General features: G+C 48.0%; 8 protein-coding genes across 8 annotated transcripts; 2 read left to right on the top strand and 6 right to left on the bottom strand.

Annotated features, from left to right (window-relative positions):
* Positions 1-579: 579 nt before the first annotated feature.
* Positions 580-2,216, bottom strand: N7482_001458 (FAD-dependent oxidoreductase; the record flags this gene model as incomplete). The annotated part of the gene is made up of 4 exons (XM_056683583.1): positions 580-1,050; positions 1,120-1,490; positions 1,559-1,830; positions 1,909-2,216. The coding sequence occupies 4 exons, from the start codon at positions 2,214-2,216 to the stop codon at positions 580-582; spliced, it is 1,422 nt and encodes a 473-aa protein (XP_056547189.1).
* An 845-nt stretch (positions 2,217-3,061) lies between these two features.
* N7482_001457 (uncharacterized protein) lies at positions 3,062-3,504 on the bottom strand (the record flags this gene model as incomplete). The annotated part of the gene is made up of 3 exons (XM_056683582.1): positions 3,062-3,251; positions 3,309-3,411; positions 3,435-3,504. 3 exons carry the CDS (start codon positions 3,502-3,504, stop codon positions 3,062-3,064), a joined length of 363 nt encoding a protein of 120 aa, XP_056547188.1.
* A 745-nt stretch (positions 3,505-4,249) lies between these two features.
* Positions 4,250-5,391, bottom strand: N7482_001456 (ABC transporter C family protein; the record flags this gene model as incomplete). The annotated part of the gene is made up of 3 exons (XM_056683581.1): positions 4,250-4,466; positions 4,554-4,946; positions 5,030-5,391. The coding sequence occupies 3 exons, from the start codon at positions 5,389-5,391 to the stop codon at positions 4,250-4,252; spliced, it is 972 nt and encodes a 323-aa protein (XP_056547187.1).
* A 29-nt stretch (positions 5,392-5,420) lies between these two features.
* Positions 5,421-6,111, bottom strand: N7482_001455 (uncharacterized protein; the record flags this gene model as incomplete). The annotated part of the gene is made up of 3 exons (XM_056683580.1): positions 5,421-5,515; positions 5,579-5,908; positions 6,009-6,111. The coding sequence occupies 3 exons, from the start codon at positions 6,109-6,111 to the stop codon at positions 5,421-5,423; spliced, it is 528 nt and encodes a 175-aa protein (XP_056547186.1).
* Positions 6,112-7,888: 1,777 nt separating this feature from the next.
* Positions 7,889-9,898, top strand: N7482_001454 (uncharacterized protein; the record flags this gene model as incomplete). Its single annotated transcript, XM_056683579.1, has 4 exons — positions 7,889-8,194; positions 8,257-8,576; positions 8,643-8,977; positions 9,039-9,898. The coding sequence occupies 4 exons, from the start codon at positions 7,889-7,891 to the stop codon at positions 9,896-9,898; spliced, it is 1,821 nt and encodes a 606-aa protein (XP_056547185.1).
* Positions 9,899-12,071: 2,173 nt separating this feature from the next.
* Positions 12,072-14,057, bottom strand: N7482_001453 (cytochrome P450; the record flags this gene model as incomplete). The annotated part of the gene is made up of 7 exons (XM_056683578.1): positions 12,072-12,468; positions 12,543-12,814; positions 12,867-13,114; positions 13,177-13,328; positions 13,383-13,574; positions 13,657-13,789; positions 13,859-14,057. The coding sequence occupies 7 exons, from the start codon at positions 14,055-14,057 to the stop codon at positions 12,072-12,074; spliced, it is 1,593 nt and encodes a 530-aa protein (XP_056547184.1).
* Positions 14,058-15,617: 1,560 nt separating this feature from the next.
* Positions 15,618-17,419, bottom strand: N7482_001452 (Cytochrome P450 61; the record flags this gene model as incomplete). The annotated part of the gene is made up of 4 exons (XM_056683577.1): positions 15,618-15,653; positions 15,749-16,973; positions 17,042-17,192; positions 17,248-17,419. 4 exons carry the CDS (start codon positions 17,417-17,419, stop codon positions 15,618-15,620), a joined length of 1,584 nt encoding a protein of 527 aa, XP_056547183.1.
* Positions 17,420-18,121: 702 nt separating this feature from the next.
* On the top strand, positions 18,122-19,633 carry N7482_001451 (uncharacterized protein; the record flags this gene model as incomplete). The annotated part of the gene is made up of 4 exons (XM_056683576.1): positions 18,122-18,301; positions 18,346-18,642; positions 18,721-18,845; positions 18,898-19,633. 4 exons carry the CDS (start codon positions 18,122-18,124, stop codon positions 19,631-19,633), a joined length of 1,338 nt encoding a protein of 445 aa, XP_056547182.1.
* Between the last annotated feature and the right edge of the window lie 1,175 nt (positions 19,634-20,808).

Genomic DNA, 20,808 nt, shown 5'->3' with positions numbered 1-20,808 from the left:
GAGCCAGCAGAACTTTTGAATACAATAATTACTATCACGGGGTCTTTTATCTCATTTTTGTAAGGTAAAATGTAACTAGTCAACAGGCCGAGAAAGCCGGCGAAATTGAAGCTAATCCCAGTCATGTAGAACACATAATTTCCATGATTTCGGCCGTTGAAAAAGCTGAAAATCAAGCTTCCTAACATAACTTCACAATTAAATCAACCCCTGCAACGACTCGAAGTATGGTATGATTACATCATCCGAACAATGGCCCTTTTGTGCCACCGTGGCGGGGAAAACGAGAAAAACATGCCCGTGCCTCCCATAATACTTCAACACATTGCATGACTTGAGGATTTGAGACCTACTGCATGTACTCAATCTCACCAAACTTAGAGACTTGTAGTATCCACAGAACGTTCCCAAGCTTCAACAATCGCTGCGCATCATGGTGGGATAGAGGCGTTCGAGAGAGAGACTTAGGGCGGCCACGATATATGATACTTTCGAGAAAATTTTATGAAATCACTATTTCTGAAGTTTTCCACTAAGATTTGGTTGAGAATTATTGCAATGAATAATATGTGAAATCGCTCAGACAAGCAAGAACCACCCTCTAATTCTCGGCACTGCGACCAGCAAGGAAATAAGCAAAGTGAACCCCAGCACCAAGCGAGGTCGAGCACTTCGTGTACTTCTCTTAAAATCTATCCAGCCACTCCCTGTGCGGTCAGGTAGCGGGATGAAATCCAGCGTCGGTGCATCCGCAATCCCAGCTGAGGCCTTATCGGCCGGAATGTCGCCGGCATACGGGAGATAGTATCGTCCAGCAAGTCTAAAGAGAAGGCCCTCTCGTGCGTGTAGCCTCATTACCAATCTTGCTGAGAAGTGAATGACTGACAAGCGTTCTATGCGAGACGTTGTGAATTCCTGTAGGAGGTAGTTGAGCTCGTCGGAAGACCTCAGTCTTGCTCCGTCGCCCTGAAGGAAACGGCGCAGACGGTTGGTGAGAGCCGCGGCATCCTCGATGGCACAGTTAGCGCCTTGTCCTGTGTGTGGTGCAATCTGAACGAGAGGTGTCAGTCTGCCTGCCTGACGACGAAGTTACACCGAAATCAGATATATGTTGCGTACCTTATGCATGCTGTCTCCAATGCAGACGATATTCCCATGATGCCACTGTGTAAGAGCATACTCCTCCAAGGGAACCATGTTGAAGACTTCTCTCCTATCCCATAGATCTCCAAACTTCACATCGTGGTAAAAAGGCTCGTCGGCAATCTTCTCACAGTGGATGGTAGCATCTTCGGACGAAAGTCGAGGTGCGGTCTGATATTGATACTTCTTGTCTAGCTTCAAGAACAAGAACCAATATGTTCGCCCATGCTTACCCACAACACTTAGTATACTCCACCCATCTCGGTAGCAATTGATTTGCTGTCCGGCCTGGAGCTTCGAGTTGGCTGATGAAATCCCAAATACACAGGCATACTCCATTTCCATCCCTGCACGTTCGCGATTCTCAGCAACAGATACCATGACTTTCCGCGAAGGAAAGAAAGAAGAAACTCACCGCGATAATCGCTCTCCGAGCCCATACCGCGACAAGATGAGGAATCCAACCTCCACATTTCGCTTCGGACCCGACTGTGAACCCCATCGGCGCCAACAAGAAGATTTCCCGTGTAGCATTCCCCATCCTTGGTGTATACCCGGACATAAGAGCAAGATTGCTCGACCCGAGTCACCTGTTTATTGGTGTAGACATTCTCCGGACACTTTAGCGAAGAGTACAGATGCTGAAGGAGAACTTGGCGATCCAGAAATGCTAGTGGGTATCCAAATCTGCCTCGTGTTTGTCAGTGCCCGATTCAACGTGGATAATGATTGAACTAAAATATGTGGAAATACGGGTATACGCACCGTTGCGTCAAAAGCTTTGGATACTGGCTAATGAAAGTGAATCCATCTGGGTAGCTCGTATACGCAACCTCTAGCGGGTGGAAATAGTCTTCAAGACCACTGTACAGCCCTAGCTGATCAAGGATTCGTCCTCCGTTGGGCATAATCCCCACGGACGCTCCTTCCTGTAGACCTATCTCATGTCGCTTTTCCAGGACGATGAAGTCGATGCCAGCGTGGTATAAACAGTGTGCCAGGGCAAGGCCCGCAATTGAGCCCCCCGCGATGATAACCTTGAAGGCAGGCTTTGTGGCTTCTTTGCCGGCCATCACGGCTCAAGGCTGCTGGCTGCTGGCTGCTGAGCAAAGCAAAGAGATATGATGCTACCTGCTGTTTTGCGCCTTCTCACTTGGCTATGCGACATCTTTTGTGTTCGTTCCCAGAATGAGACTTACATTTGGGCCGAGATCAGCAGAGTCTGGTAGCGAAATACATATCTGTCTCCCTTGCAGCGCCCGCGGTATGCAGCATCCCAAGTGGCGGTATCGGAGGGGCAGTTGCTTGTAACACAGCATATCCATCTCGAGCGGTGTGGGAGATAAGCTACCTTGCTTCAGGTTGCCGGGGCAAGCCATGTTAGCTCAATTTCACGAGGTATTCCTTGTTCGTATTGTGTTCAGTCGGGCCCGATAGTTACCGAGAAAGACTTTCACACCCCTTATTCCATCGTTCAAGTAGCTCGCAGGCTGGTGGAAAATTGGGAAATAGACATCTATATACCCGTAGGGATACGCGTTCAAGGATGGGGATCCCCGTGGGTCGGGAATTGGAACCGACCCTACTCCCGCGGACCGCGACCGCGGAGCGTCGGTCCCATGGGAGTCCCGTCCCTTGCCAAGATCCCCATGATACTAGTAGCAGCATAATTAATGCCTTTTTATGTGGTAATCTTTGTATTCGTCTAGTAATGTTTTAATGTCAATGTAATTCAAGTAAGACTAATTATTTCATTACTATCTAATCCTAATCTTATAGCTTTCTAACTTCTAACCCCTTTGGACACTTTCTTGCCCGTCCAGATTCATGTATCTGTCTCTGCATTATATGTAGCCCATTATCCTCTTCATTTTCACCTCAATATCAGATAAAACATTCTTTTGTCTCTTCCCAGCCCTCAATGCAGCTTCAACCACGATATAAATGCAACAAACAAGGTAGTCGTACATGCACCCACCACTGGGTCGTTATCAACTTGAACGAATGATCCTTCCTTCAACAGCCACCCGTTCACCTGGATTTCGTCGGGGATTGGAATAGGGTGTACCGGATTTCGAAGATCTAGTTTTATACGCGTCGACCAATATCTTAAGCGTCCTTCCCAGGTCTCGTAAGATTAGTAAAATGCTCTAGGAATAAATAACGTCCGTGTCTCCTCGTCAATACCAAGAGCGGGTTTCATACGAGAGATTAACTCTAATAGCACATTCCCGCGGTACTTCTTATTCCCGCTTTCATCCTCTTCAACTGTTGTGATACGTAGTATTGACGCCTTGATCTCTTCTCGGATTTCGTCGGCCGCGGGAGGTAATTTTCATCTACGGAAATTAAGAGGTGCATTTTCTTCCCACAAGACTTTACAGTACGCCGAGATCAAGAGCACATCACCCATGAAGTTGAATCTTACCGCAATGTTCTCGAAGCTAACGCAAGCATCGCAAAACACTCCGATGTTACTCTCTTCAGCAGCCGGATTGAGGCTAGGGTTCTGCGGTTTATTCAGCACCCCTTGCCCTCGTGTCGTGGAGACAACTGGACACGAAATATAGTGAGAAGTCTGTGCACATAGTCTGTCGAAATTCTTCATCCACTCAGCAATGTTGCTGCAGGATCGGTCAAGATGAACGTGGAGCTCTCGCTGAGCTGACATCTGCTCCGCTGCCGAGAGCTGGACGTCTGTGATTTACCCCTCCGGCAAGCACTGCGGGTCACATTCAAACTCCTCGCGAACTTGTACCGTGATCTTCCTTGCAGGTGCATATAGTTGCAATGCAGCCAGCTTTCGAAAGAGGAGTCCACAAAGGTGTCTTTGAATCCAAGGATTTCACAAAGAGCTGTGGGGCAACATCTTCTGTCCTTCCAAAGACCTCCTGATCACGTTCTATAAGCAAAAGCATTAGATTGAATTTGGGTTTTCACATAACTTGAATGACTTGGGAGCAACTCCACTCGGAGTTCTACTGGGATAGTCTGACATATCGACCTCTGGGATTTGATCAGGTAGGAAAAATTGTATAAGAGGGGTTGGATGTTGACTGAGTGATAGAAACCGCCAATAATCAGGAAGGCAGACACACACGCTAGTTTAAGATCCCAGTTCCAGCAATTTCGCAAACTCCCCACCCGACTTACCCAGTAAATCCTTGGGATGTCCCAATTCGACAAGTTGACCACTATTCAAGACTGCAACTTGATCAAAGTCAAGCAGACTGTGGATTCTATGTGCTACCATGATCACGGTACAGTCACGGAATGACTCCCGTATGTAATTTTGCACTTTAGCATCCGTCTCGTGGTCCAGACTATACACAGCATTTTAGTTAGCTACCACTCAAACAGATGTAATGATGTAATAAAGTGAAACCAGACAGCATAACGCATGAACATACCTGCTTGTTGGCTCATCCAGAATCAGGATCTTGCTGTTCTTCAGCAAAGCCCTGGCCAAACAGAATAGCTGCTTCTGGCCCTGCGAGAGAATGCCCTCATCTAGGATCGAACCCAGCAACTCTTCATCCGTAGTACCATGGCTTGCGACAATAGAGTCCCAAGCGCCGACAGATCGCAGTGCATCGATTATTTGCGTGCTCGACGCCACGCTCAGCGGGTCGGCGTTCTGTCTGATAGTCCCAGGAAAAAAGAAAGGCTCTTGGCTGAGACAGCTGATGCGTTGTCGGATCGATGATCGAGACATAAGGGAAATGTCTTGCCCGTCGATGAAGATTTGGCCAGAAACAATCTCGTTGAGGCGGAGGAGTGAAAGTGCCAATGTACTTTTGCCGCTATTTTGGGGTAATCTATTAGTCCTACGCTTTTATTTCGGAACAGCGCCGTGAAATCAGGAGTCAATGGAAGCAAAATTTACCTTCCGGTTCTGCCACAAAGGCCAAACTTCTCTCCGGCACCAATCCGAAGGTTAATGCTGTGGAGTAAAGGCTTCGTCTCGGAAGTATTCCAGGAAATGCTCGTATCCACAAATGTGATCTCACCGCGAGTCAACCACTCCGGGGATTCATCATGAATTTGAAGAACCGTGTTACTCTCTTCATTAGGGGTGTTTCCAGCAAACTCCTTTATGCGTGCAATAGACCCCAGTGAAGTTTCAAGTAACGTCCAATTTTGAACCAGCTCCGATAGTACAAGTCCCAGGTCCATCATCATGACGAGTGCAATGCCCAGAAGACCTGGGTCAACACGAGTGCGGAGGGGGACCGAGATCCCAACCATAAGCACTGCTATGGCAGCTACAATCAGATTTAGCACGAGACCGAGCCAGCGTTGGATACACATGCCTTGATCCACATCATTTCATTGTGGCCGACCGCACGGGTGTATTCGAACGCATCTTTCCCTGCGCAAGAAAGAGGAAAGATTAGAAACAACAGAATGGATATTCGATAATTCACCTACTTACAAGGGCCACGATCCAAATTCATGTTCCTCCTACTTCCACTCCACAGTTCGTTCGTGGTCAATGGCCCAAGAGAAAATCGTTCGAGGACATCGGATCCAACAGTCTGTGTACGAATGTCTTCTGCTTTCCCGACAAGTGAGCGCAAGTCTTCTTTGAAATAGATGCAACCGTGCTTATCAAAGGTAATGGTGGTCAACTTGTTCTCTATGTCAACCACTTGAGTTATTAGCTGTAGCTTCAGCTGCCGAGGCCACCGATTCCACACAGAACCCAGTCGTACACCAGGAGCCTTCTCCTCAATAATATATTCGGCCTCGACTAAATTGTTCGCTGCATCGGAAGACCAAACAACACCCGAGGAACAGGAATATCGAATACATCACGAAGCTATCCAGTTTAGTGACGTAATAACGGCCGAACGACACCGAACATCTTACCAGCTCATGTGTGGCGACCTCAGAAGCAACGGAAAAATGTGCGGGTCCGGCGTTGGGATTTGGGAGTTTCGCGAAGACCTCTGACCCATTATCCATTTTCAACATGAAGGCTTTATTATGCAGACCTTCCACGCACTTGGTAATTCTGGTGCCTTGAATGGAGTTAGCAGTTAAATCTCGCGGGTCTCGATGGGAACGGAACACACAATACTGGGCCCCATCGCAAACATTAATTGCGATGTCGAGAAGTCGTTGTAAGTTGAATTTCAGATAGCGTTTTGCAAGTTCACTTTCTTCGTTGGATCTGAATTTAAGCCTGAATTAGCCGCTGTCCAAAGATGACGAACCAATTTGCTTACAGCCATCGATGTCTGGTGTATCGATACAAGTCTTCTTCGAGAATACTTTGTTCTATGAGAACAAAATCAATCACTTGGCATGCTCAATTTATGATATGATACCTGAAAAGTCTCACCTTGGCCATTCTGTCTTTCTAAGTAGATCTCAGGGTTGCGAGCCGTTGTCTGACGTCCATCTGGTCGGATATATGAAAAGAATCTCATATTCTGGGGAAAGTAGGGAACACGAGGTTTTCCATGTATTTTTCGGTTACCAAGCTCCCCAAGATTCCTGTGGAGTCTAACCATCGTCATCGAGGATGACAGGTGTGTCGTTGGTAGGGTGAGGCTAGGACGCTAGCGGGAAGGAGGGTAAGAGAGAAAGTTTAGCCGAGGGACCACATTAGCGCTCTAGGGATATTTAGGGCGTTTAGGGAGTTTAGGTGAAGGGGCTTGGGGCTTATGAGGCTGAACGGTAGCTATTGCAACTGTGTTCTACTACTTCCAAACCAAAAAAATACATACAACAGTCAGGATTCGCATGTGGTCACCCACCATACTACTAACTGACCGGCGTGTGGCTTAAGTACGGCTGAGCGGACGGGAAGCCCTGTTCTCCACACCCTATGGTCGTATGTGCCAGAAAACAATCTAATACATGTCATCATTATTGTGCAAGGCTAGAGTATGATAGGTGTTCATTCATCTGGAGAGCCCGACGGTGGCCATGGAAGTCGGAATCCGCTAAGGCAGTGTTGCAGGGATTCGTACCTTTATCTTAGCTATAGATTTATCAGAAGTAGAAGGATTTGTGGCTAATAAATAAAAACATACAATAGCCACACTATGGCGCTGCTCACCTAGCGCCTAGCGTTCGCTTGTGAGCGGCTCTTCTCTGTACCTCTGACTCGAGCTGGTCTACTGGGAGTGTAATCTGCCCACATGGTGGAATGAAGTTCAGTTACCAGCTATTATCGGTTTCAATCCCTAACTACAATCAATGTCGTTCAGATAGGGTGTTCCCGCATCGTAAAATCCGTTATCGTTCCAAACCCGGGTAAATAAACTGTTGCAACATATTTCAAACGACTTTTGATGCATTATATATCCTTGGGTGGCTTTGGAAAGAAAAAAACAATAATAAGAAAGAACTTAGTTACTGTAAGCCCCGGGTTTGTGGGGATTCTTAAGTTATTGACTATGAGAACCCAGATCAGTGAGATAGCTGAGAATTTTCTCGAGGTAGACTGGGGCGTGCTAGGGTATTGGGAGAGGCACGTGATGCGTGTTGGGCGTCAAGCACGTGGCGAATTTGGGGTTGCTCGGCCAATCATGTTAATAAAAATCCCTCACCTTTCTGCCCGACTGAGGGGCACTTATCAGTATATGGCTCATTATCAGCTTACGAACGAGAAGATGAGACATGATAAACGCTTTATACCAATTAAGGTTTTCAGGCCAGCGGTAATATATTTATTAAGGTCTCCTCTATTGACGTCTTTCATGCTTTATTTCCGTAAACTAAGGACTTCACAATGGAAACAGATGGAGCCGCCGATTACGATGCGCCAGTCATCATTGTTGGCGCCGGGCCTGTTGGTATGCTACTTGCATATCAGTTAGATCGTCTCGGGATCGGATGCCTCATTGCCGATAAGAATCTCCAAACAACCCAGTGGCCGAAGATGGACTTGACAAATTGTCGCAGTATGGAGATCCTGAGATTTCTTGGGCTCGCTGATGATTATCGAGCGCAACACGGAGCGGTGAGTGTCGATGCACACTTCGACTCTATATTTATTACAAGCCTTAAGTCAGGCGGACACTTGGTTGGTTCGTGGGTAAGTTTATTCGCGATCGTTCTCTTGAAATTACCGTTCCAATTCTAAACGATGGAATGCAGAGGCTACCATCCGTGCAGCAGCAGCGTAATGATATCAAGCTCAATAATGATGGCAGCCAGCCAGCTGAACCCGGTCAAAGATGTTCTCAGATTATTTTCGAGGCATGGCTGAAGAATCTTATTTTGAGCAAAACAAAGGTGATACGAAAGTTTGGATGGACCTACCTAGGTCACGTTGAAAATGCAGAAGGGATCATTGCTACCTTCTCAGACAATACCGGCCAAAGCCGTACTCTGCGTGGCCGATTTCTTGTGGGATGTGATGGAGGGAGTAGCAGGGTGAGAAGGTCTGCAGGTATCAAGATGTCCGGTGGCCAAATGTAAAGTGCTATGACTCTCAAAATCGTTTCGATTCAAAAGAAGCCAAGTACTGACAAGCACGATAGTCCTGCTCGCTTCTACTTGATCCACTTTCGATCGGCACAGCTGGCACGAGAACTCAGTTTTGGGCGGTTTTGGCACGCTTTTACAGCTGGAACCGGGTTTTTGATTGACCAAGATGAGAAAGATACCTTTACGGCTCACTATCCTCTGACGGATGACGAAAAAGACGGTTTTTTGGATCCACATGAGGTCATTCACAAGGTGCTCGGAGGCTCCAAAGGAAAATGGCCAATTTTGATTGACGAGGTCCTCGTCCACAGTGAATGGCAGCCAAGCTTCAGCTTGGCCGAGGATTACTCAAGCAAGAACGGCCGTGTACTGCTAGCTGGAGATGCAGGTATGATAAGATTGTCACAACCCATCAACATATACCTAAACTCACACTTTTCATCCTTAAGCTCATCGTAACCCTCCTCATGGTGGTTATGGGATGAATAGCGGCCTTGTGGACGCAATTGATCTCGGCTGGCGACTTGCTGCCGTGACGAAAGGTTACGGTGGGGAGCGTCTTCTTAAGGCATATGGAACAGAGCGGCGACCGATGATGATTCGAGCTCTTCAGCGGTCGTATCGTCACGTTATGGAGCATGTGGTACTGGGAGACTTCTACAATCGGCATTGGAACACCCTGAATTGCAATACCCCGGATGGTGATAGGGTGAGGACGGAAATTGAGAGCTACATAACACTCTCTGGACCGGAAACCCTGGACCGCGGTATTGAATTAGACTTGAGATATGACCACTCGCCATTCATCTATCCTGACGGCACCTTACCGGTTCCTTGGAGTGTTAAAACTTACAAGCCAAGCACCAGGCCTGGCAGTCGAGCCCCTCATGTCTTTCTGAAAGACGGAGTCACCAGCACATATGACCTCTTTGGAAAAGAGTGGACCCTGATGCAGTTCGACCCGAAGGGTGATGGGGTCAAACTGGGCATCTTCTTAGCGGTGGCCGAGCAACTTGGATTTCCACTGAAACATGTTGTCCTCAGAGGGGAGAGTCACGTGCAACGAATATGGGAGCGAGATTTAGTTTTGGTGAGGCCCGATACGCATGTTGCTTGGAGAGGAAATGAAGCACCTGCAGATCAAGACGAGGCTAAAAAAATACTCCTTGTGGTCGCGGGAAAGATGTCTTTTCCGGAGTACACAGAACCGGAGCGGGATGAGGAATATGAGTTTCGAGATACAGTGGCTGGATTTGCTGTAAATAATGAAAATGACCAGCCAGCTATTGTTGGCGAGGATGTAGATTGAACAATCGTACCTGAAAATTGAGGTGGAAATGAACATTTTGTATCTAAATCTCATGGAACAGCGAGCATTTAATGAATGTAAATACAACTACGGGAATTTTATGGAAGTGTGCTGGGAGAGGGGCGGGTCTTCCTCGGTGGCTGTGTACTGACCGAGCGGGAACCAACACCGGACCGAAGGCGGACCGACCCGCAGGGCCTCCCGAGACACCTTCCACAACCAAGAACCCACCACCAGATTTCTCAGTCGAGGATTTCCGGCCTAGACTGACGCTCCGTTCGCTTTCTGACAACCGGAAAAGAACGCGGAATATTGAGACCAACATAGAATCGGAAAACACAGGACGGATCACCACCCGGGAAGTGCGACAGCTCATCGACGCGCTGAAAGATATCCTCTACCACCAACCCACACTTATCGAGTCTAACAAAAACGAGCTGCACAAGGCCAAACATGATAAAAATAAACTATCCAAGCGCAGAATGAGAAGCTCTACGAGGAGGTACAGGCGCCGCAGGCGCTGATTGATGGCCTCCCATCGACACCCAGCAAGATCATGGACCACAGTAGCAGCTAACTCACGCAATCCGGCGCCCGAGGTGAACACGCGACGACAGGAAGACCAGAAATGCTTGAAAATCACCACTCTCCCAATTGACTCTTATCTCAATCCAACCATTTTTGATGGAGGGTTAGTGGACATCATCAAGTAAACACGCACCAATATTATTTCCGGGATTAAGAGATAACAGGGCATTTGGTCGGGTGAAATAATGCAAAGAATAGATGTCAACGATCAGACGTGTTTACATTTGTTTACATGGGCCAAATTCCCATTTAATCATTATCCTTCAAGTCAACGTGGGTGAGTGCTAGATTGCGGATGAGTGATGAAGTGAGAATTGAGGAACTAAAGCGATGGATTAAGACTCAAGCGACCAATGAAAGAACCAGTAAAACCTTCATGACGAAAAGACACACGCTTTTGTCCTACTTCGCTGTTCAAAATTGCCGAAGCTGTGGCTTGTAATATATTGTGGGTGTGCCAGAATAGTACAGGGTCGGTAAACAACTCTACATAGCGTATGATCAAATTACCCTCCCGCAATAGAAACAAAACATTACCGATTCTAATCAGCCGGTTGAACGTTCAATCTAATATCTCAGGCAGGCCTAAAGTCGCCCTGGGATGGCTATTCCTTGAATATGTTCGGACCGAATTGAGCATATCAAGGCGCACTACCTAGAAAAGCAGAGTAGTTGAAGTCGACGCTAGTCAACTATGAGGTTCAGCTAATACCAGGCCTCCCTGGTGCCTGGCTATGTCGTATTCGAGCTGCGAGAACCGTTTACCTGAATAGATTCGGCCGTAGGCTTACGTGACTTGATCCGAGAATGAACCATGGGGAATGCAGAAACTCTGCCCCTTATTCGCTTACAGTAGCTAAATCAAGAGTCATCTCTGCGGAGACATTCGTATCACAGGTATGTCGGCAGGATGATGCCAGTACCATTAATGCTGCCTGGAAAGAGTGATTCAATGATCTTTCCGGCCCAACATCCCAGCTGGAATCCGAAGGCTCCAAACCTCTTTTGTCGGCGCTCATCAGTGCCTATGACTTCGAAAAAGTCGCCTAATAAAACATGTAAAAATGGCATAGGTATCATATTAGTCTGCCGCCACAGACCTCGTTTCTATAGCGGCAAATTATTCACTTTATAATTGAAACGTGTTGTGAAGCGATGCTATCATTTCAATGCCTATGACAGACACGACATCCCGGAATGACGAGTTAGGAAGTGGTCCCACCTGGACAACGGCTGGATATATGGACAGATCTTCAATTCGAACGCTCGAGAGTCTAGAATTCTCAGTCTTTCCCGTTGACTAATTTTCCCACCTCTCTTCCAATTTTGCAAGCCATGCTGGAAACCTTTGGGGCTATTTGGAATCACAGACACATCCCGGGCTCACGCAGGCTTGACCAACACCAAGGACATTGATCACCTGATATCGTCTTCAATTCCCAATTTCAAGAGAGCCATCAAGCTGTAGAATAGATTTCTTGAGCCAGTGCGTCTTTGATCAGAAGATTTCAGCTAGCTTTAGAATAGCGAATTGGATACCGATGGTTAAATAATCAACCATTGAAAATCACAGAATGTACAATGCTTAATATGGGACCTTCTGTAACTCTGACCCGTCACCATGCTCCCAAGGGTGTTCCTGTTCCACCATTAGTATCAGCTCTGCATGTGCAGCACTCCGGGGCGTGACCTGCAGCTTGTATGGGACCGGATGGCTGATAACTCCAGGCTGGAATTCTGGTTTTACGTCTACCTCAACACCGTTCTCTATGGGTTTGCTAATTTCAAACACTGCAAGGGACTTTGCAACACTGAGCCAAACTGTGCTATCTGCCAAGATCCGGCCGGGGCAGATGCGACGCCCGAAGCCGAACACGAAGCTGTGCGGATCTGTTTCGGGGCCCCGGCCATCGATCTCCAGGAAACGTTCTGGCTTGAAGGCCATAGGATCGTGATACAATGCGGGATCGTGCGCCATAGCCCTTTTGTGAGAGTTAGACTATAGATCCTCTGAGATAGATCATGGCAACTCGATTTATCGAAAATTAGGACTCACCAAATATTCGGCATAAGAAGAGACCCCTTGGGAATGTAATAACCATTGTACGTGTCGTCAGCCGTCGACATATGTGGCACCCCCATCGGTACTACAGGGTGCCAACGGAAGACCTCCTTTACCACTGCATTGACATAAGGCAAGCGATTGCGGTCTGCTGATGTGGGGAGGCGACCAGGCCCGATCACCCGGTCAATCTCATCTTGTGCCTTATGTTGGACTTCCAGGTTCAATGCCATAGCGAGGAAAAACGTTCCAACTGAAGACACAGTCTAGTCATGTTAGCAAGAGTATCAGTTATGGGTAACCAGGGAAGTAGCATACAGTGTCGGAGCCCCCGCCATAAAGCGATGCCGTTGTCCATCTGGCAACTAGCTCCTCCTCTGACCCAGAAGATGGAATCCCATTTAATTTAAATATATCGGAGAGAAATGATGGCTCGTACTTGCCATTTTCTATCCGTTGCTGAACAAGGGCGTAGGGCTTTTTCGCAACTTCCTCGAGGTCTTTTCTCCACTCCTGCGCGGTTCGCTTGAAACCAGCACCGGGAAACCAGGCTGGGACATATTTCACTAAATTGGCATTAGCTTTTATGGTGAAAACAGATAAGAGAAGATGCACTTGCGCAACTTACATGCCGGCAATATATCCACAAGCCAAGTACCTGGCGTCGAGGCAATTGAGAATTGCTCAAGTGCAACATTAGCAAGGTTCACCAGCAGATCTTGCTTGTGCGGCTCAACCCTATAACCATATGTTATTTTGAGAATAACAGCTCCAGCCTCCCTATTTATTTATATTAGTATCAGGATATCTGGGGGCATTGGGGGAATCACTGACGTCTGGATGTGCTGTGTGAGGTTATCTTGGTCCTTCAGAACACGCCACAAAAAGCGATGGGCCTCTACCTCCTGCAGCGGAGCATACTGTGAAACGGCCCTCTCTGAGCCAAAATATGGTTTCAGAAGCTTCCGATATGCTTTAAACCGCTCGGTGTATGGCTGCATAGATAACGCATGGCCCCAGCCCACCCTGTTGCGCTGTTAATGCAAGCCCTGATAGTTTGATGCTTGTTCTTCTAGGTCTTCAAATTGAGAAGGGGCTATTGACTGACATTTCAGACGCAAAGACCATATGTGGTCGTGATGAGTACAGCGAGGCGCGTTTGCGTAGTAGCTCTGATGCCGTCCAAATATCATTTAGGATTATGAGTGTCTGTCCCATCACCGTAACGGAGCTGATGGGCCCTACGGGCTCACGTCCAGATCAGCAACGGAAAAGAAATAAATCGGTCAACCGTGGCATCTTGAGCCTACCATATAGATCTTTATGCTTTAGCCAATGCATCCAATCTTGCACACCCGGAGGCGGCAGGTCGGCGATGTTTCCCACGATTGGCTTAGGCTGCGGGCCCGGGGGAAGTGGCCCTAGGGGTCTTTTACGCTTCACCCATATTATCGCGATACAAAGAGCGAGTAGCCCTAGTATAGTGTTCAAGAGCGCCTTGAACGACATGTTGACAGGTCAAAAAATAGAAAAGTAGGAGTAGGAGAGAGGAAAATGAAAGTCCTAATCTTACATGAATAGGGGACCCAGTAGCGACTCTTTTTCCATTTTATCTCTAGTGTTCTTGGCCTTATGCAACTCCAGGCAATTATGCACACCAAGGCTGTACTGTCACCGAGAACCCCGCAGTTCAATAGTAGCCGAACGAACCACGAGCCTCCGATATCTGCTATGTTTTTATCTCCGGAGGTCCCAACCGCTCTTTCGAAGGCCGCGAGGCGGAGGGGTCTGGCACTGTCAAATAATTAGACTGTGTTACTCCTGTTTGGATACGACGGCTTAGCGAAAGCAAACTTATCAGGGCAATAATCTGCAAAGACTTCAGTTCGTGCCAATTAATTGCTCAATCATCGTCGGCTCTTTTCTCCCTTCGGTCCGAAGATCGGCTGACGCTAGAGCAGTAAGGTACTCCATATGCATTTGGGGACAACTGGTCTATTATAAAGCTGGTGTCTAGGGGATGGAGGCCCCGCAGTGAGGCACTATTAGTGCTGACGCATTTCTGCACTGCTGTCCCTTTAGGTCAGTTATCCAATCCAATCGTTGCTGTCACACGGGTGGTGTGGGGAAAGCCAACCAATAAGGCGCCAGCAGCAGCTGGCTTTGACACCCGTTGGTGCCTTTACAGTCTTACGGCCCACTCCGGACCCTTGAAATTCTCCTTGACTAAGAGGAAAGTGATGGAGTGATACCATACGTAACAAAAGAGGAACATTTTCCGTAATATTCTGAGACAGAAAATGGTGCGCGGTGGTGGAAGTAAGGAGAAGAAGAGATGGAAGGTGAGAGCTGTGCATGGATGTGGGCACACCCCGCATCTCATCAACTTAGGTTATATATTTTCATGCCAAGATTTTATAGAATAATCAAAACTTACCTATATTCCCTCATATATTTTAAAAAATAATGGTTATACTATAAATAATAATAAAGGCGACAAATATTACTCAATATAAGACTATTTCTAAAAAATTTATTAGAGAATAGGACAAATATGGTTAGTATTTAGGGCGTTTGGGTGAAGAATAGAGGGGCTTTAGGGTGTTTAGGTGAAGCGGCCTAAAGGGAGTGGTGGAGAGAGAGTAAAGCGGCAAGGGCAAACAAATATATCCCAACAAATAACAAATAAGGGCAAGCAAAAACATACAACAGTCAGGATTCGCATGTGGTCACCCACCATACTACTAACTGACCGGCGTGTGGCTTAAGTACGGCTGAGCGGACGGGAAGCCCTGTTCTCCACACCCTATGGTCGTATGTACGGGGAGGGGTAGGTATGAGATACATATTGTTTGCACATTAAAAGGCAAGCCCGCAATAGCAATGGTCTTGCCAGTTGGAGCTATAGAGGAAAATATCCAACATTCAAAGCTCGCAACCTGCTATTTCCTCAACAGTCACCAAAGGGACCTCCATTCAGCAATAATCAGTTAAGCTTGTAGTCTATATACTAGAGAGCGTCGAAGTTGTGATTTTCTCTCCTGTCAGGTCCGTGTCTTCAAAATAACCCTACAGACGTTTCTTGAACACCAGCTGGCAACCGTCCTATATTGATGATTAGCACATGTCGTGGCTAAAATTAACTCGTAGAATATGATTGCATAGCTAAAACTTGCCATTGGGAAAAGGGTCGCGAATACCCTTATCTCCTCCGATCTCTCTGTAGCATGGTGAGTCCAATCGAGCTGCAGCGCCGCTTTTCCAATCATTGCCGCCATGGACAGTGGCACATATCTTCGTGCGAGACAGTCGTGGGGCCCAGCTCCAAAAACGAGCCAGTTCTTGGTCTTAGACTCAGCATCACCGGAGATCCAACGGTCCGGATTGAACACATTTGGGTCCGGATACGCATCTGGATCGTGTAAAGCAGGATAGCATGAAGGGATGATCATGGAACCTTTAGGAACAGTGTAGTCGGATGTGACAGGGAAGTCTTGTGTTGCCAGATATGGAACGAAAATCACAGGTGGTCGGTGGCGGAGGAGTTCTTTAATGACCGCGTTGGTGTAGGTGAGCGACTCTAGCATGGGTAAATCGAAAGGCCTGTTCCTATCACCCCCTCGCGCAGCCAAGTTCTCTTCGCGCAAGCGGGCAAGCACATCTGGCCGCTGGGCGAGGATCTGAAAGAGCCAGGTTGTGGCACTGCTGGACGCATCTTGAGAGGCAAAGAGAAAGGTGAACAGTGTCTCACTGATCTCTTTGTTGGTGAAGTCGCGGATCATATTAGTCGGCTTTTCCATGCCAGTTTCACCCGCCGCAACCCTCTCGCGGTATCGCTCAGACTCCAGCATGTGGACCACCCACATGTCTACAATACAAGTAGGCGTTTCGCCCTTCTCCATATTTGCTTTCGATGCTGCCGCGCAATTGGCAAACTCAGCATGAATTGCCCGCGCAGTCCTCTTCCCTAGCCATGGCTTGGTGAATGGAATATGAATCGAAAATGGGATATTGACCAGCTCAAGAGCAGCAGTTGCAAGATAGAAGTCATCGGCAATTTTCTTGACTGCATCCTGCGATATGTAATCGCCAAAGAAAGTGCGGCATGAAAGCGCACAATTGATCTCCCGGAACAGGCCCATGAAAGCCATCGGTCTCTCTTGATTCTTCTTGCTAGCAGTAACGAACTTGTCAAAGTAGTCGGCGAACACCCGTTCTTGGACAGGGAAATATGTGGCCATGGCATTGTTGGTAAACAGCGGAGTCAATCCCCTGCGGTACTCGGCGTGCGCTCTCCCTTGAAGGAAGACCCAGGCCTTGTGGCCCAAGATATCCTTTGCAACGGGCACTAGGCATGGCTCGGCATACGCAGGGGATTTGAACACCTTGTGGGCTATGTCACGATCGGAGGCCAAAACGACAAATCTGCAATTAAAAAGGTGAGCAGGCTTTGCCGCATAAACTGACTGGATTTGTCATGACAACGGACGTACTTGTGAAAGATTGATACACAGGAGAGAGGACCACTCGCCCACTGTGCAAGATACGATTCGAACTTTGGGTGGAGAGCTTGAATAAACGGTCCCATGAGCGGTATCTTGAATACAGGTCCAGCAATTGAGCCCTTTCGCTTCATGTACATCACTAAGGTTCGTATTAGTCCAATAAAGTAGTCCATCAGCTGCCAATACATGGTTACCTTGGTCATACACGATCACTCCGATCAGAAATGTTAGTATGTATTGCCAGGTGGATCGGCCCGCAAGAAATTCAGGTATGGCTCTTTGCAATTGAAACTGGGACGTGCTGGAAGACCATGGCTGCTGTAGTGCGGACTGCAGACCAGAAGTATTGGAACTGTCAGCCCTCATGTTTGTCGATTGTGGGAGAAATTATTTCAGCTCTTAGGTGACAGGGTCGATGACCCTGTAGTTTCCTTATAGAACGCTGATAGCATTCCTGAACCCCTGTGGGCACCCCAACGGTGGATATATATGTCGACGCCGCGATGACAGATGATCCACCAAAAACAACCATCTGTACCAGCCAAGGACTCATAACAGCCCTATCTTATGTGCAAAGAACAAAGGATACAACACATTCTGCCAATCAAAGCATTCCAACTGCAGTACAAGACCAGAGTTCTGTCCCATCCGTGGTAAATGATCTGATCGGACAAAAGGCCGATTACCCAAATGGACTAGACTCCGGATGACGGACCATTACGGACCAATAGAGGCCAGTACCAAGGCGGGCCCGGAATGTCAGCAAACATCGAGCCATCGGCGTCTAGTCCTCTTTGGGGCAAGGCTTGACTCTACTTCTCCGTCACGTTCCATCCACGTGCATTAACGACTAGTTGAAGGTGTGGTGTGCCCCCGAGTTGCGAAGGCTGCCAGGCTTCATCCTTTGGATGTTTGATTCCACAGACCGCACCGGATCTGGGATTTCCTCCCCCAGAATGCGCCCAACCCTCCGTCGGTCCTGCGCTGCCTGCGCAAAATCTAAATTAAGCTGTGACCTCCGCACACCGTACTGCTCTCGCTGCATCAAACGCAAAGTGTTGTGTGCATATGCGAACCAACCTTGGACAGCGCAGCCGGCATCTCCCTGGCCCGAGGACGGCAAATCAATCAAATCCCTTGAGCGATCCGGCCTCCTATCCACCTACCGATTTGGTTGGCTTGATCCCTTTGACTCGTATCCTCGGACGAGACTGCCTCGGGAACATGTCCAACGCCTCATCTACAGCTGTACGTACGTCTTGAATCGAACTTGTACATCAATCCATACTTAGCGGAGAGAACCAGTCCTTCACAAAATTGCCTTCCAATATTATCCTCTCGACGTAAATGCAACCTCAAATCCATTCCTTGTCTCTTGGTGGCCTCTCGCTCTCCGAGACCCAGCTCTCTTTCATGTCTCGCTGCAGACGGCATGTCTTGACGAGGAATTGTTGGCCCAGAAGGGGTTTCAAGCCTCCGGAATTTTGATGGCTGACTCCGTGTCTTTACTGCGACAGAAGATTGGAGACATCTCACTTGCTGTACAAGACGGAACACTGAATGCCGTCATCACCTTGGCAACAATTGAGGTGAGCACTATCCTCGCCTTTACTTGTCGTTGGCTCTGTCTTTCAATAAGAATGTGGCTTATATCTCGCCTTTTCCAGTTCGGCAAGGGAAATATCGAGGTCAGCGAGATGCATGTTGAAGGGGTTAGAAGACTGGTCCGTTTGAGAGGTGGTATCAATTCAGTGAGGCAGACTAGCCCGCTTACTGCAAGAATGATCAGCTGGTGAGTAGTCATTCTGGCCAGATGGAGGACGTGCTATTCACATCTGCCACAGGGTCTCAATGCTCATCATGGGCCATCCGCAATTTCCTGTCCAAGATGATGCCGGCACCGGAGATGGTATACCTCCCCTTCCAGAATGGCAATTAGGCCCGACTACCTTGGATGATACACCAGAGATAAGCTGGGTTATCGAGGACGCTGTCGTCCGGAATGCCTTCCTTCGTCTCCGGTATGTGTTCCAAAGCGCACAAGGCGCACGCTTGCTCGGCACCCGACTTCACGATCTCGCCTGTTTTGTCATACATCAACTTTTGCGGGTGGTTCCAGACATACCACATCTCCACTCATCACCCATCACGGAATGCATCCGCTACGCACTTATACTCTACATGTTCATCATTCAAGGGCCGACTTATTACTCGCACGCCGTCATCTTCAACTCCCTCGTCAACCAGTTTGTGGGGTATTTACAAGAGCTCGAATCTATACCTCACGTGTATGATTCACTTGATGTCTGGATTTTTGGAATTGGACTGGTGGCTTCTACGGATACCCCAAGTTATCGGTGGTTGACGGAGAGGGCACGAGCCGTCTCTGCATCACTGCAGTTATATAGTTGCGATGATGCTTTTGCATGCATCAAAAGCGTCTGCTGGTTGGAGACCGCTCGGGGCGTAGATCTTTTTCGATTTCATTGGGTAGCCATTCTGGGTGATCGTAGCCCTTTAGACCCATTGGAATTTGCACTCAGCCCCTCACCGAGCAGCCTTTGTGGGGCATCTCTGTAGAATAGGATCAAGTCCAACTTAAATTTGCTTTCACAGGCAACAGAGCCTATATTATTAGCTGAGCGGAGTTGATCAGTCGTTCAGATGTAGGTCTGATCATTTGAATATCATCCCCGCCAAAGGAAGGGGGTGAAAGGAGCGTAAGAAAGCCCATGCTTTCCAGCAATTAACAGCTGACAAGCGAAGTGTAAGAGCATAGAATGTAAATTGTTTGAAGCAGGCAGGCTGAAGTCAATGTTGACCGTGGCCGTCAACACTCGCAGCCGTGTTATATTGGCCAGCCACTTTCTTTCCAATCCACAGAATTTCTCACGCATCATTCAGCTTATTCCGTACAACAGTAGACTCAACACCGAGCTTCACGATGTCTTGAAGGAGAAGATATTGGGCCCAATGAGAGCGGTTGTACGATATCATGATGATCCTACGCAATCGTCAGGTATCCAAAGCAGATCGCCGAATAAGCTCACCAGTCCGCCGAGAAATGAGTTATCAGAAGCTGCAGTCCAGGTAAATTTAGTGATTGCTTAGCCAGAAGCGGGGGTTCCATCATGCACAGCTCATAGTCCATCCTTCGACGTCCTGACTTGACCGGGATTCTTCACTCGGCCCCACTTCCTCCAACTCAAAGGAAACAACAGAAACGCTATTGTACCGATCGCATTTGCCTCAACTGGGATAATGAGGAGCGGATCTATCTCAGAGGGTCGAACAAATTCCTTCGGCAAGAGAGAGAACCTTCAGTGATGTTGATGGTCTCCGAATGCGGCCATTGCTTTTCTTTTTGCTATAAACTCTGCACCACCAAATTGGATTGCCTAAATTGCCATTTCGCCCCGCTATGGCTGAGAAGAATGAGAATCATGGGGACCCCAGACAGTCGATCCTTCTTGGTAGATCCCCCACCGGACGGGGAGCTGAAGGCTGGACGCCAGCGGCACTGGCCATCTGGTGGCGTTCAATAGGTGCATTGCGAATGTTGGCGTATTTCAAACCTACTGTCCTGCCACTTTCGGCCTAGTCCTCTCAGTCTATCATGGGTTGGATCGGTATAGGTCTTCCGTATTCTTTACGTCGGGACGTTCTCTGGCCGGGCATGGGCCTGATAGCCACGTACTTCGCCAAGCGAAGGGTGTTTGCCTTGGTATTCAATCGGACTGAGCGGAATAGGAGCG

The sequence above is a fragment of the Penicillium canariense genome, assembly GCF_028826845.1.
Source record: "Penicillium canariense strain IBT 26290 chromosome Unknown utg000001l_segment0_segment0, whole genome shotgun sequence".
In the NCBI taxonomy this organism is placed as follows: Eukaryota; Fungi; Ascomycota; class Eurotiomycetes; order Eurotiales; family Aspergillaceae; genus Penicillium; species Penicillium canariense.
This window is presented reverse-complemented; position numbering and strand designations above follow the sequence as displayed.